The sequence below is a fragment of the Vipera berus genome (genome assembly GCF_964194415.1).
Source record: "Vipera berus genome assembly, chromosome: 4".
NCBI classification, from domain to species: domain Eukaryota; kingdom Metazoa; phylum Chordata; class Lepidosauria; order Squamata; family Viperidae; genus Vipera; species Vipera berus.
Window position 1 is genome coordinate 17173736 of NC_138206.1, and position 15195 is coordinate 17188930.

The 15195-nt window shown below is 41.3% G+C and overlaps 1 protein-coding gene across 2 annotated transcripts in view; it reads left to right on the forward strand.

The window, feature by feature from the left end:
• DYNC2H1 (dynein cytoplasmic 2 heavy chain 1) overlaps window positions 1-11778 on the forward strand; it is a gene marked incomplete at its 5' end in the record, with an annotated part of 184146 nt that extends 172368 nt beyond the window's left edge. Inside the window, 5 exons of one of the 2 annotated variants that reach the window (XM_081326769.1) lie at window positions 301-410; window positions 3402-3483; window positions 6439-6555; window positions 10952-11134; window positions 11293-11778. In XM_081326769.1, the coding sequence (XP_081182895.1) occupies window positions 301-410; window positions 3402-3483; window positions 6439-6555; window positions 10952-11110 (468 nt within the window). In that variant the 3' untranslated portion in view covers window positions 11111-11134; window positions 11293-11778. Of the gene's footprint in view, window positions 1-300; window positions 411-3401; window positions 3484-6438; window positions 6556-10951 lie in introns of both variants that reach the window. The other variant, XM_081326768.1, reaches the window with a different exon arrangement.
• Window positions 11779-15195: the final 3417 nt, after the last annotated feature.

Genomic DNA, 15195 nt, shown 5'->3' on the forward strand with positions numbered 1-15195 from the left:
AAGGTTGTCTGTTCCCTTCACATGATTGCCAGTGTATAAGAAATTATTTTTTGAACCATAGAGCCTAGCAACACTGTGCATCATGTTCCTCAATATCATTTTTGTCACATTCTTGACTTGCGAAGTAATTTATCCAATCACTTGCCTCCAAGGTCAGAGTCCTATGTGTTATTCCATATTAATTCCCATTGAATTTCTCAGAAAATATGTGTATCTAAAGATATGCTGGATAGGCACTTGAATGTGTTATGTTAGCTAAATATTTTTTTCCTTTAGCATATAATGCTGTTATCTTTCTAGAATTGGGTGAGTAAAGCAGAAAAGCAGACCTTACTTTCAGATACTCTTGACCTGTCAGAACTCTTCCATCCAGATACCTTTCTGAATGCCTTAAGGCAAGAGACTGCAAGGTAGGTGAATTGATGGTTGTTGCATGTCATTTATGAGTCTCTCAGTAGTACTGCTTCATTCATTCCCTAATTTTCTCACCTTCATTGTCTATGGAAGACTACATTATAGGAGTGTCTTCTGTAGGAAGTCCAATTGGTCCAATTTTTGCTGTTCCTCACATAAGCTTTTCATCTACTTCCATAAAATGTGTTTTGATGCTAATACTGTTTGGTTTTATTGTCCTCCGTAATCTGTTCTACTGATGTTTTATCTAATTTCATTATTTTTGTTTTAAATGTTGACTCCTTTCAAGTGAAAAAGAAGTGTGGATTTTTCCTAAAATGAATCAGATTTACTTAATTTGTTAACCTGATAACAAATGCAATACTTAAGGAACGAGGTTTTTTAAATCTGCAGTTCAACATTCATTCCTAATAACATGGTAGTCTTTCTAGAAGTAGATATAGGGTCACAAAGTATTGTGTACAAGCAAAATTCTGTCCTAAAAATGCTAAAAGATTCTGATTTCTAGCATTAGTGCAATTTTTAAAAAAACAAACAAAAAACTAAGAATGGCATCCAAAGGACCATTAATGGAATGATTTGGGTGATGCCAAATGTAAGAAACACTCTTAGGGGAATGTAAGAACAACCATTTGGTTTGGGGGATAAACATGAAATATAATTTAGCTGTTCAAACTAAAAAGGGGAAAAAACTAGGGGGAAAAACTACTTACACTAGAAAATGATTTCTACTTATTTATTTTTTATTTTTATTTTTATTACATTTATATACCGCCCTTTCCCTGAGGACTCAGGGCGGTTTACAGGGAGTTAAAAAACCAGCAATACAAAAGTTAAAACCAATTTAAAAAAGATTAAACTAACCCTGTGCAATTAAAACCCCGATTAAAATAAGTTACTCCTCAGCCTGGGCCCGAGAGCTCAAAGAGCCAGGTCTTCAGGCCCCGGCGGAATGACCGGAGGTCGGGGGCAGTCCTCAGCTCCACTGGCAGCTGGTTCCAGAGGGCAGGCGCCCCCACTGAGAAGGCCCTATCCCTGGGTGTCACCCGCCGGCAATCTCTTACGAGGCGAAGGGCATTTGATGCCGGCAGCAGGTGTTCCCTCAAATGCCCCGGACCCAGGCCATGTAGGGCTTTATAGGTGATAACCAGCACCTTGAATTTCACCCGGAGGGCAACCGGAAGCCAATGCAGCTCGCGGAGTAGAGGTGTTACATGGGAGTAACGGGAGACCCCCATTACAACTCGCGCGGCCGCATTCTGCACCAGTTGAAGCCTCTGAGTGGTCTTCAAGGGCAGCCCCATGTAGAGAGCGTTACAGTAGTCCAAACGGGAGGTCACGAGCGCATGAGTAACTGTGCGTAGGGTGTCTCGGTCCAGATAGGGACGCAACTGGCGCACCAGGCGAACCTGTGCAAAAGCCCCCCTGGTCACGGCTCCTATGTGGTCTTCAAAATTGAGTCGTGAATCCAGGAGGACGCCCAAGTTGCGAGCCCTATCAACGGGGGGTAACACCTCACCCCCCATCGTTAGAGGTGGAATAGTCTGGTTAGCCCGAGATGCCGATATGCACAGCCACTCAGTCTTGGCGGGATTGAGACGAAGCCTGTTTCTCCCCATCCAGACCTGAACCGCCTCCAGGCACCGGGACATCACGGCGAGGGCATCACTGGGTTGGTTCGGGGTGGAAAGAAAAAGTTGGGTATCATCAGCATACTGATGATACCCCACCCCGAAACCACGAATGATCTCGCCCAGCGGCTTCATATAGATGTTGAACAGGAGAGGCGAGAGAACCGACCCCTGAGGGACTCCACAAATGAGAGGCCTCGGGGCGGATCTCTGCCCTCCCGTCAATACCGACTGCGAGCGGCCCTGGAGGTAGGAGGAGAACCACCGTAAAACAGTGCCTCCCACCCCCAACCCCCTGAGACGCCGCGGCAGGATACCATGGTCGATGGTATCGAAAGCTGCTGAGAGATCTAATAGGACCAGGACAGAGGAGCAACCCCTGTCCCTTGCCCTCCAGAGATCATTCACCAGCGCGACCAATGCCGTCTCCGTGCTGTGTCCGGGTCTGAAACCCGATTGGTACGGGTCCAGATAATCAGTTTCCTCCAGGAATAGAGGAAGCTGATGCGCCACCACACTCTCAACAACCTTCGCCAAAAAGCGAAGGTTGGAGACTGGACAATAGTTATTTAAAACAGCCGGGTCCAAAGCAGGCTTCTTGAGGAGGGGTCTCACCACCGCCTCCTTCAAGGCGGCAGGGAAGACACCCTCCTTCAAAGAAGCAGTTATTACTGCATGGAACCAGCCTCGTGTTCCCTCCCGAGCCGCATAAGCTAGCCAGGAGGGGCACGGATCCAACAAACAGGTGGTGGTGCTCAGTCTCCCCATGATCCTGTCCACTCATCAGGGGAAACAGGGTCGAACTCAGTCCAGATAACATGCTCAAGACCGCCCGATTCCTCCACATCAGACTCTGCCCAGTCAGAGTCCAGACCGGTCCGGATCTGAGCGATTTTGTCCGCCAGATGATGACTAAACTCCTCGGCTCGTGCCCGCAAGGGATCTTCTCTCACCTCCTGGTTAAGGAGGGAGCGAGTCACCCTAAACAGGGAGGCCGGGCGATTATCTGCGGACGCGATAAGGGCGGCAAAGTAGTTAGACTTCGCCGTCCTTATCGCCGCAAGATAAGACCTTATAAAGGTTCTTAACTGCAATCGGTCAGATTCGGATCGGCTGGACCTTATTCATAAACAGTTCACATACTTAGCATAAAATAATATTATTGAAGATAATGCAGCATCTTATTTTCATTATTCCACGTTATATTATTTTATGGAATGTTGCACTTTCTTTTAGCAGTGGGATTGGGCTGGATTGTTTTAGGAAATCTGGTTAACTTAAAGTCTTTTCTTTTAATGTGTGGAGATTTCATGTGAAATAAAGTATTTATATTTTCATTTTATTATTCTGTTCCAGAGTAATGACTTGTTCTGTGGATAGTCTAAAATTTACAGCATCCTGGAAAGGTCAAATAAGAGAAGCAAAGCTCCAAGTTCAGGTAATCAACCCATTGAAATTATACTTGCTGAACTTTCTGTGGGCTTATGGATCTATAAATAAATTAAATACAGTCAAATGTTTATTCTTTTGTTTCATTAAATGCATAGCTCACCCCATTCCAACCTCAAAGAGAACCTCAAAATATTAATTATATGTTACTCTGTTACCTGTTAATATAATTATATATTAATTATCTTGCCCTTTGCTATTCAATTCACCCTGCTCCTTCTCTTACGTGAGAATCAGTGATGTCTTAAAGTTGTCCTATGCTGTACACTTTCTGAAGACAAATGGTCAAAAGTTTAGTGAAGGAGTTCTCTGTAAAATATCGCAAACATTTTGTTTTTTCCAAGTCATACTACGCTTTTTTAAAAAAAGTCTGACCAACAAAATAATTGGTGTATGGGGAGTTTTCTAAAAAGTGAGCAATTTCCAGTAGAACATTTCCATCTTAGCTATCAGGGATAAAGTTATTTAAAAGGTGTTTAAAGAGATTATCTGGCTGGTAATTTGAAATTGATGAAGTTTGTACTTTATTATACAGCTATCTAATTTGTCCTGCTGAACACAATGAACAAATAGATCAAAATAGCTTTGGCCTACATTTTGCAAATCAGTTCTTCAATTAAAATTCTTCTTTTATTTTATTGAATATTGAATCCTCAGTACCAAAAAGAAGCTTGTAAAAGATTTGCAAAAATATAGAAATTAATGTTTCGGTCATTAGATTTCAAATTCAGCATTACTGTTTGACCTTTAAAGGTCTGCTGTCATTTCTGGAAGAAGATTTGAAATGCATGTGCATATTAAAGTAGGCACACACTGAACCAAGTTTACAGCTTGGCCCAGAGATATTACCATCCTTGAAATGGTTGATTAATTCAACCAATAGCCTCAAGACCTGATTATGAGAATAATTTCTTCCTGAAATGACAGTGATGAATTTTTGATTCAGAATCAATTTGTACATAATGAAATCTCATTTAATAACATTTAGAATTGCTTGTAAAGAAACATTTACCAGACAATGCATGTGAAAATGCATTCTTTGATTGATCAAGAGAAACTTATGCCTTTTGTGATATCCTAACCCGTTTGGAAATTGAGGAGGAAATGCTGTGAGGAATATTTTTAAAGTATTATAAATTCAGGGTTGAGGAGCCAAGTAAGAAGAAATAAAGTCTGGATACTCAATTTTGTCAAGCTCAGAAACAGTGTTTAATTGTGGGTTTAAATACGCGTATTGTTTAAAACATGGATCTGTGCATCCTAAAGGAAAGCGCAGCTTACAGTTGGAACACGTGAGGGCCCAGCGTTTTTCTATAATATATCATACATTTGTTTAAAATAATATGAAATCTTATATAGCTGCATTCCTACTTCTAATATAATAATAGTTTATTCTTTCTATAGTTCCATGACCTTAAGACATTTCTTTTCCAACAGGCCAACCTGGACTGATGATAAGGGGTTTTTAATATGGTTTTAAGGTTTTATTGGTTGTAGTTGGGGCTATAGATATAGTTAAATTTTTAATATTTGTATTTTTACTTGTATCTTACTGTTGTTAGCCGCCCTGAGTCCTTCAGGAGATAGGGCGGCATATAAGTCCCATTAAATAAATAAATAAATAAATAAAATGATATTCGATAATCAAGTACTGTCTAAATCAGGGGTTTCCAAACTTGGCAACTTTAAGACTTATGGACTTCAACTCCCGGAATTTCTCCGCCAGCTTTGCTTAAAGTCTTAAAAGTTGCCAAGTTTGGAGACCCCTGGTCTAAATTATGGGAATAAATTGGTAGATAGTAGTACTATAGGAAATTTTTTTCCCTTGTTTTGATGTCCACCTGCCTCTGCATATAGTTAGTCTAGAATATGCAAGTTTCATGTTTACAATGAAGTAGATAGCAGTTTTTAGATTAGGCTCCTGCATCTGTGTTCACTATTATCCCATGCTGATGTCTAAGGAGACATTAGCCCAGGAAAATCTGTCCATCACTTGTCCCAGCAAAAGGCAGAAGACAGCTATCATACCAAGACTTGAATTAAAACGAAAATATCAAGGGATCTGCCCCTAAGATTGTGAGAAAAGAAAATTCTTATATTCAGAATGTGTTTGGGATTAGTAGAGAATGATGTTATAGTCAATGTTATCATTAAATCCTGCAGAACCATTTTTTTCACTAAAACTAAAAGTTAAGCAATTTGCCTTGAAGTATATTACTATTAAAATTAGTTCCTAAAATCAAAATTACAAAACACGTTCCTCATTGCACTATGGTCCCAACAGAAGGAATAAAGTGGGCAGTATTTCTTTCAAGGCTTTGCTTTTTCGTGGAGTTAAAAATCACTTTATTTAGCCTGTTGCTTTTGACAAAAAGAGAGAGGGAAGAAAAAACTTTATTGACCTACACAAACTATTCTTTGAAAGCTGTCAAACTTTTAAAAAGATGCCATATCTGTTCTGGGATTTATTTCTTCCCTATCTCGGGCATTGTTAAAGTGTTTATGTGAGTCTTACTGCTCTGTTCTATAATTCTAATATTTTGATACCTGCTGCTGACCTAAGTACTGATGTAAATAATATTTTTCTCTACCAAAATAAAGAATACAATTGCAAACTATAAGAAATATATTAAAAAAGCATAGTTTTCAAGCAACAATCTCCTTGCTCTTTTCATAATAATCTTCCATAAATATTGTACTAGAGCCATCCAGAGAACTGGATTTTAACTGATGTCAAAATACAATATAGTCACTGCCTGTGGTGGGATTCAGCCAGTTCACACCAGTTTGGCGGAACCGGTAGCTAATTTTTTGTTGCCCAGGCCCAGAATGGACTTCCGGAAGTGGCATCCACACAGAGAACCGGTTGTTCACATATTTGAATCCCATCACTGGTCACTGCTCACATTTCAGCCAAATTGAATATTTTGTGTTTCCGTGACAGATCAGTGGCCTTCAACTGGAAGGCTGTAGTTTTGATGGAAATCGACTTTCTGAAAACCAACATGACTCATCCAGTGTTTCAACTGTTCTGCCTTGTTATATGGCCTGGATTCCTCAGGTACTTCATTTTTAAGGGCTCAAAATAACCTTGTAATTAAAAAAAAATCAGTAGGTTCTCAGTAGATATCTGATCTTTTTTGAAAAGTTCAGGTACTTTGTGGCTTAATAACTCTATTCTTCATAGGACTGCAATTGAATTAGTGGACTTGTAAAAGAGGCATATGGAAAGTTCATGTTTTCTTAAAATAAGTCTGGATAAAAGTTTTAATCCCAATTCATAGTCAACTGATTTAGCTAACAAAAGTTTTTTTAAAAAATATAGCCAATTTTAAGGTATTTTGTGTAAATGTTTTGCTCATATTCAAATCATCATACGGCCTTTTCTGGTGGATTTGCACCTGTGGAACTAGCCTGAAATAGCAAACCAGTTTAGCCTAGTGGTTAAGGCACCAGGCTAGAAATCAGGAGACTGTATGTTCTAGACCCCCTTTATGCTTGAAAACCAATGGGTTGACTTTGGGCCAGTTACTCTCTGTCAGCCCATCATGTCCTGACTGGGAGAGCAAGCCAGTCATTCAGTTTCTTTTGCAACCAATGGAGCAAAACTTGGTTGATTAAAAAAAAACCTAGAAAAAAACAGAACTAGCCTGAAATAAATTTATGCATATTGAAATCATTCTGACAAAATCCTGAAAATGTTAGTGATATCCCTGCTACTGTGAAGATTGTAAATAACCTTCCTCAGAATAACTTCATGCGCAAAGAAATAATCCACAAAATAGAAGAGCAACAAAGTTAATTAGGGGACTAGAGGCTAAAACATATGAAGAATGGTTGCAGGACTTGGCTTTGGCTAGTCTAAAGAAAAGAAGAAATAGGGATGACATGATAGGAGTGAGCCAGCAGTGTGCAGCAGCCGCCAAAAAAGCTAATACAATCCTGGGTTGTATAAACAGAGGGTTGATTTCCAAACGTTTCGTCACCAGGCTTAGGTAACATCTTCAGCGGCGTTTACGGGGGTTTCCTGTCTGAACAGAGAGTTGGACTAGAAGATCTCCAAGGCCTCTTCCAACTCTGTTATTTTCAGAAGTAATCCAAGCCAGATTATTTTTTTCTGGCTGCTACTAACATAGGGCACATGGGATAAGGTGGATTGAGCCTCATTAGTTTCCATCAGAAGGATCTTTGAATTTTTTCCTCATAAACCTTCTGTGCCCTCCCAAAACTGTGGGAAGAGCTGATTCAACAATGCCAGCAGCTACTTTTTCCCCCCAGAAAAAATCTTTTCTGCCATTGTTTACTCAGAAAGAGGCAAGTGGCAATCTTCCTTCCTTCAGATTCTGTTGAAATGGAAAGTCTGGTCCTTTTGTTCAGAATGACAGTCACTGATTCCTTAAGAATGCAAGTTCATAAAGAGAGAAGAAAAAGAGACCAAACTAGAATGTAGTTGAAAAGATCAAACAGGGAAAGAAAAAAAGGAAAGGATAACTAATTGCTTCTGAAAAGATTGATGATTGATTCTTTCATACAAACAAGGAGAACAAATTCTTAAATGTGTCATACCCAACATACCTGGGCAAGATCTGTGAAGCAAGAACTACAGAGATTTCAGGAAGGTATCTTTAATGCATGTCTTAGGTAACCACAGAATCCTGGAAACGTGTAGGAGGATTTATACTCTTATTTATACTGTAAAGGTAAAGGTTTCCCCGCATATGTATGCTAGTCGTTTCCAACTCTAGGGGCCGGTGCTCATCTCCGTTTCAAAGCCGAAGAGCCAGCGCTTGTCCGAGGACGTCTCTGTGGTCATGTGGCCGGCATGACTAGATGCCAAAGGCGCACGGAACGCTGTTACCTTCCCACTGTAGTGGTCCCTATTTTTCTGCTTGCATTTTTACGTGCTTTCAAACTGCTAGGTTGGCAGAAGCTGGGACGAGTAACAGGTGCTCACTCTGTTATGTGGCACTCGGGATTCGACCCGCCAAACTGCCGACCTTCTGATCAACAAGCTCAGCGTCCTAACCCACTGAGCCACCGCGTCCCTCTTATTTATACTGAGTTAAGGTCAAGTCTCTTTGAAAGAGTTTTCCCTTTATTTTTACTCTTAAAATCGAACTAATAAGAAATAAATAAAGGGGGGGAAAACTGAAACTGAAAGAAAGGGAGCAATACAATAATGAATATTGATTTTTTTAAGATGCTTTTTTTAAGACTTCTGGCCACCTCACCTAAGTTGTTGTTTATGGGATAAGCTATCAGCTGACTTATCCTCTGTCTTTTGATACAGTGTTTACGTCTACTCTCATTCCTTTCCCACAGTCTCTCACATCAACACCTTCTTTCATAGCCATAAAAGTAAATTGAATCTATACCATATCTAGTTCTATTGGCCCCCAACCTGGGTTTGAATCTATACCACATCAAACTCTCCAACCTGAGTTCCTGGGGGGTTTTGTTTTCTAATCTGGCTTTCACCGGCCCTGACAAAGAGCTCAAACAATAACAGAGAAAAATAGCAAGTGCAAAATGGAGCCATTCGTTAAAACTCTTCCCCCACTTCTCCAGATACACATTCCATCAAACATATACTAACATTTCTACACTGAAAAATGTATGAAGAATTCCATACAGTTAATTTAGCAAAGAAAATTGCCCATATAATAGAAATCATTTATTATATAAAACATCAGCATAAAAAATAACTTTTTCCTTATCCAGTTCTATAAAATATTCACACATTCACATTAGCCTCCAGAATAAGCATAACTGCTGCTGCCAAATTGTCAGAGTGACAAACGGACAAATACTATTAGACTACACTTCAGCAATTTGTCTACCTATGAAAACTAAGCTTTGTACGCATATTTCCTACAATTCTAATTTTTAGTTTTCTGGGATTAATGACATAGTTCTCATTAATAACTAAATTTCTCGTCCCTGTGTGAATTGAATCTATAAAATATATGGAAAGGTATTTGTTTAATATTTATGTGCTGCAGTCATTTGCAAAAATATGTGGTTTTAAAAAGGGTTCCAAACACACAACTCAGGTGAAGTAAAGTTTATTACAACATAAAAAATAAAAATTATGATATATTAAAAAGATCCCATATGAAAACATATAGAGGAAATACCAAAAAAAAAATCAAGATTGCATAGTTTATTATATAAAAGTAAATTTTTGAATTGGTTGCCATTTTCTTCTAAACCTTTACTCATGTGGGCATGACCTTTGACCATTCATTCCTAAGTACAATAACATTTTTCACTGGAAAAAAAGTAATGAAATTAATAATGTATATTGTGATTGGCCTATGGGGCCAAACCTTTGGTCCCCTCTTGGAATATGAAGTCATAGAAAAAGAAAAGCTCATTTATACATCATGCTGACACAGGAAAGGTTCTTTAAAGAGATCAATCTTCAGGCCATTTCACAGCTGACACCAACCAGATATTTTGAGAGAGAGCATGAAGATAGAGATATTTTGAAACTGAGTATAGTGGTGGGGGAGGGACGCGGTGGCTCAGTTGGTTAGGACTCTGAGCTTGTCAATCAGAAGGTCGGCAGTTTGGCGGGTCGAATCCCGAGTGCCGCGTAGCAGAGTGAGCGCCTGTTACTCGTCCCAGCTTCTGCCAACCTAGCAGTTCGAAAGCACGTAAAAATGCAAGTAGAAAAATAGGGACCACTACGGTGGGAAGGTAACCACGTTCCGTGCGCCTTTGGCATCTAGTCATGCTGGCCACATGACCACGGAGACGTCCTCGGACAAGCGCTGGCTCTTCGGCTTTGAAACAGAGATGAGCACCGGCCCCTAGAGTTGGAAACGACTAGCACGCATGTGCGGGGGAACCTTTACCTTTACCTATAGTGGTGGGGAAGCCTTGCCTGCAAGTAATTTCAAGATAGCATTCTGTAAATCATAGTACAAGCAGCAGGGTATCCTCTGATTATCTTATCCTGATCTGCATGAGGATAGGGAATTTACCAAGCACTCTGGAATGAAGTTATTTCGGCCCTTATAAGATGAAAGCAAAATATTGATGCTTGCTCGGAAGCTAATAGGCAGCCCTGCTGTTTCTTCCATGCAGTGAGTATTAGGTAGTTTGAACCTCCGGTTCTGCACTAGGTGCAGTTTCAGGATCACTCCTCAACCCCATCCCAAGTTCATTTTAGAAACCTGGCATGAGATTATAGACAGAGTTGTGCGTTATTTCATGTCTTTGACTACTAAGCCTTGTTTGTACAGAATTGAAACAATCACAATGACCACAGCTAATTTCTAATCCTTGGACAATACTACCACATTTTCTCAGAAGTAAATTCCATGCAGTTAGGAGAAGTATCTGAAAGCTTTATATGTTTTGTGTGTGTGTTTGTGTGTGTATGCGTATGTGTGAATGAGAATGATTGCAGCCATAGCTTCTAATTCAAAGGGTTGGTTCTTTGTTGACAGAATGCTTATGGGCCCTATTCCCCTGAAGAGTGCATCTCTTTGCCCGTTTACACTAGTGCTGAAAGGGATTGTGTGGTGACAAATATCGATGTCCCATGTGGAGGGAATCAAGATCAATGGATCCAGTGTGGAGCTGCTTTATTTCTCAAAAATCAGTAAGAAGAAGCTGCTGCTAGCCATCAGGTTTGATTACTGTTGTCTAAAAAAATAGTTTATGTTTTCTGTGATAATTTAAAACTAAAATGTGAGAAATCTTAGACTTCATACAGAACAGTACTTTATAAATAGTACGCTGTGGATTTACAACATAACTAAAAAGTCAATTAACATTTATTTTTCAGTGAACAAGCTGAGAAAACTAAGCTGAAAACTTACATAGTCATCTGGGTTGTTTTTTTCACTAGAGTTTGAATAGTTCAGTGAATTATTCCCACCATTTGGTACCATACAATCTCCATACATTTTGTGTGTACGTTCACTATTAAAATGATTGGACACTGTAAAGCACTACTGTGGAAGATTGTTCCCATCAACTTGGGAAATTTATTATCTGTCCTTTATGTAATGTAAACATCCAAACATCTGTATAAAATCTTAAGGTTGTAGTAATTTGTATTTCTAGGTACATTTCTCTCTATATTCTCTCAGCTTTTACTATGTGTATTTTTTTCATTTTATTGTTATTTTTATTGTTAATTTTTTCCCAACTTCCAGATTTTCATTCTACTTCAGGTTGTACTTTTAAAGGACATATTTTTTTTAGAATTGAAAAGAGAAGCTCCTGCTATTAAATAAAAGTAAATTATACTGAAATATATTTATGAAATATGTATCATTTTCATTGTTCTCATTAAATAATTTCTAGGTTTTTTCCCCAAAATCATTTTGCCTGTGTGTTACTTGTGAATAAGCTGAATCAGTTTTCTGTGTATTAAAAGTGTTCGGGTTTCCCATATAAAAGAACCAAAGTCCTGCTTTAGGCATGAAAAATGGATGTGTGACTTTGGGCCAGTCACTCTCTTTCAGCTCAATCCACTTCACTGGATGGTTGTTGGGAAAAGAAGAAGAGGAAGTATAAAGTATATTGGCTTCCTTGAGTTATTTATAAAAATAATAAAGGTGGGATAAAAATCTAATAAACAGAGAGTGATTAAAGGGTATTGCTGACTTATACTGAATTCCAAGAAAAGTTTAAATATGCAAGTAACAAAATTAATAACATTAATTTTATATATTAAAATAAACATCTCTATTTGTTTTACAAGCAATATTTGTATGCCTCAATTGGGAATCAGGATAGTAATGAAAGATCTGCAACTGATTACCGTGTCTAATTTGTCTTCCAAATTGAGGAAATAAACATTGAGAGTTGTTAGATTTTTTTTATCCTGCTTTTTTGTTTTTATAAATAACTCAAGGCAACAGATATACATAATACTCCTTCCTCCTCCTGTTTTCCCAACAACAACTCTGTTCGATGAGTTGGGCTGAGAGAGAGTGACTGACTCAAAGTCACTCAGCCAGCTTTCACTTCTTTAAATTCATTTCGTAGTTCCTCTTGTTGCCTATCAATGAAGAACTTAAAAATAATCTCCAACATCTTTCTTGGAAATGGTGTATAGATGACCAAGATCATATTGTGGTTGTCTTTCCAGAAGAGCACAGTTTATCTCTACTACAATTAGATTGTTTTCAGCTAAAGCCCAAGCACGCATGCTATATGAGACTCAATTGAGACCATAAAACAGCATGATTATCTTAGAAAGAATTCAAACAAAACCTCTAAGAAACATTTTTCATGTCATCTGTTGTGTTCTCAATACTGTATTTCAACAGGATGCAGAAGTTAGTAAACTTGAATCTAATGTCTGCATAAATAACCTTACCTATTAATTAAAATTATTGCACAACCAATAGTGGTTTGACCTACCTAATATTGGCAGATAATTTCAAATCTTCTTGGGAAATAGTTATTTATTTATTTTTGATCCTCCAGTGATTGTATCTTAACCTTAGATTCAGATCAACCTAGATCAGTACTAAGAAAAAGAATCTTAAATGTAAAAGGCCAGAGAGAAACTGCTGGTTTTTCTCATAAAAATAACCACATCTTATCACCTATAGCAGCTTCATATTCCTACTGTACTATAGTCCCCAAATTCAGAAGAGCCTCATCTCTAGCTTGATTTAATGCCGTCCCTACAGCTGTTTTGGAAGGGAAATTTCTTTTTCTTGAAGAGGGGGTCCACATTTCTCCACCATCTCCTCAGTTTTCCAGGAGGTCCCAACAGCTCTTCAAGCTGGTCTTTCAGAATTCTAGAGTACATTTCAGCATATACTAGGGATTGAAGGCATTCAGATTTGCTAGAAGATTCTTTATCATCTTTACTGACCTGTCCTCTTCCTATTGAGTTTGTTCCCAGACTGTGCTATTCAAGTCACTGTAGTTTAGATGGAAGAACATAGGCAAACTACCGTATTTTCCGGCGTATAAGACGACTTTTTAACCCATGAAAATCATCTCAAAAGCTGGGGGGTCGTCTTATACGCCCAGTCGTCTTATAGGCCGGAAAAGCAGGCTGGTGTCTGGCGGGAGCCGGCAGGGCAGTCCTGCGCACGCGCGCGCTCCCCAGCTGTTAAGGAGCACTCCTTAGCAGCTGGGGAGTGCGCGCGTGCGCAGGACTGCCCTGCCGGCTCCCGCCCGACGCTCTTCCCTCTTGAGGCAGCATCGCTCCCCAGCTCCTAAGGAGTCCTCGGGGATGCTGCCTCAAGAGGGAAGAGCGTCGGGCGGGAGCCGGCAGGGCAGTCCTGCACACGCGCGCACTCCCCGGCCGCGCCAACAATCGCCTTCGGCATCCTCCTCCCACCCCTTGTGCAAAGCGGCGCGGGCGGAAATGGTGTCCCGGCATCCAGCGAAAATGGCGGCGTCTCCCAAAGGCATCCGACGGCCTTTGCAAGTTTGTTCGCCAGCCGGGCTCAGCTCTTGATCCATCCAGCCATCCGGGCAGGTGGAAAGAGAGAAGCAAGTGAGCTCCGCTCCTTCTGTAGTCTGACACTCTCTCTCTCTCCCATGCTCGCTTGCTCTCTCTCTCACGCCTCGCTAACCAACACCCCTCCTTGTTTTGTTTTGCCTCAGACAACAGCAGCAAAGCCTCTTGTCAGCGCTCGGTCTGGGCTCCTCTTTGCCTCAGTCTCTCCGTTCAATGGCAACGCGGCTATTCCCAATGCAGCACAGCAACAGAAGGAGGAGGAGGAGGAGAAGGGAGCTGGCTGTTGCACAGAAGCATGACAGGCGCTGTCTCTCAATGTTTGCAAGGCAACGGCCGCTGCCGTCGCCGCCGCCGCCGCTCCCTGCTCAGCCCAGTTTGAAGCACGCGGGGCGGTGGGGAGGGAGGATGGAGGGCGAGAAAGGAAAGGTGGGGATAGAGGGAAGACCTCTCAAATCCCCTTTCATGACCTTAGCTCTGCCCGAGACTTCGGGAACATCTTCCTTCGCACCCGGCCACTCGCCTCTGCTGCCCTCTTAGGCTTTTTTTTTCTTTTCTTAAATGGCACCTCGGTGTCGCATCCACCCCCGCCTGCGTCGCGGCGGAAACCGCGAAGTTGAGAGACTGTTGTGGTGCTTTTGAGCGGGATTGCACACAAGAACCTCGGGGGAGGGAAAGACATGTGTGTGTGTGAGAGAGAGAAAGGGGGAGTCGCCCCCGGAGAGCGGCTGCTTTGGCTGGGCTGCTGCTTTCTGCTACTTCAATAGCCGTCAGAGGGAAATGAAGGGCGGTCTCGGTTGGCAGAAGGACAGGTCCCCGGGCGCCGCCACCTGCCTACTCTCTGGAGGCACGTCAGGGAGCTTGCTGGCTCCGCTTCTGCTACCTTCCTCCCCAACTAAGGAAGCGGCGTTGGCTGTCTCTGGAAGTGGACGCCGGCTTAGGCGAGCCGCGCGGCGTGGCGCTCTCTACTGCCGGCTGCTGGGCCTTTGTTGCAGAAGCAAGCTCAGGTAGAGGAAAACAGGCAGGCGTGCCCAGCACCGAATCAGGCTCCCTTCTTGATTAGCGGCCACCTCGGCCCGAGAAACAGCGAAAGAGAGAAGAGGTTGCCAGTGTGGCTGCTTGCTCTTTTATATTGCGCTTCCCATCCACCTCGGCTGCGCGTGTGCAGGACTGCCCTGCCAGCTCCTGCCCGACGCTCTTCCCTCTTGAGGCAGCATCCCCGAGGACTCCTTAGGAGCTGGGGAGCGATGCTGCCTC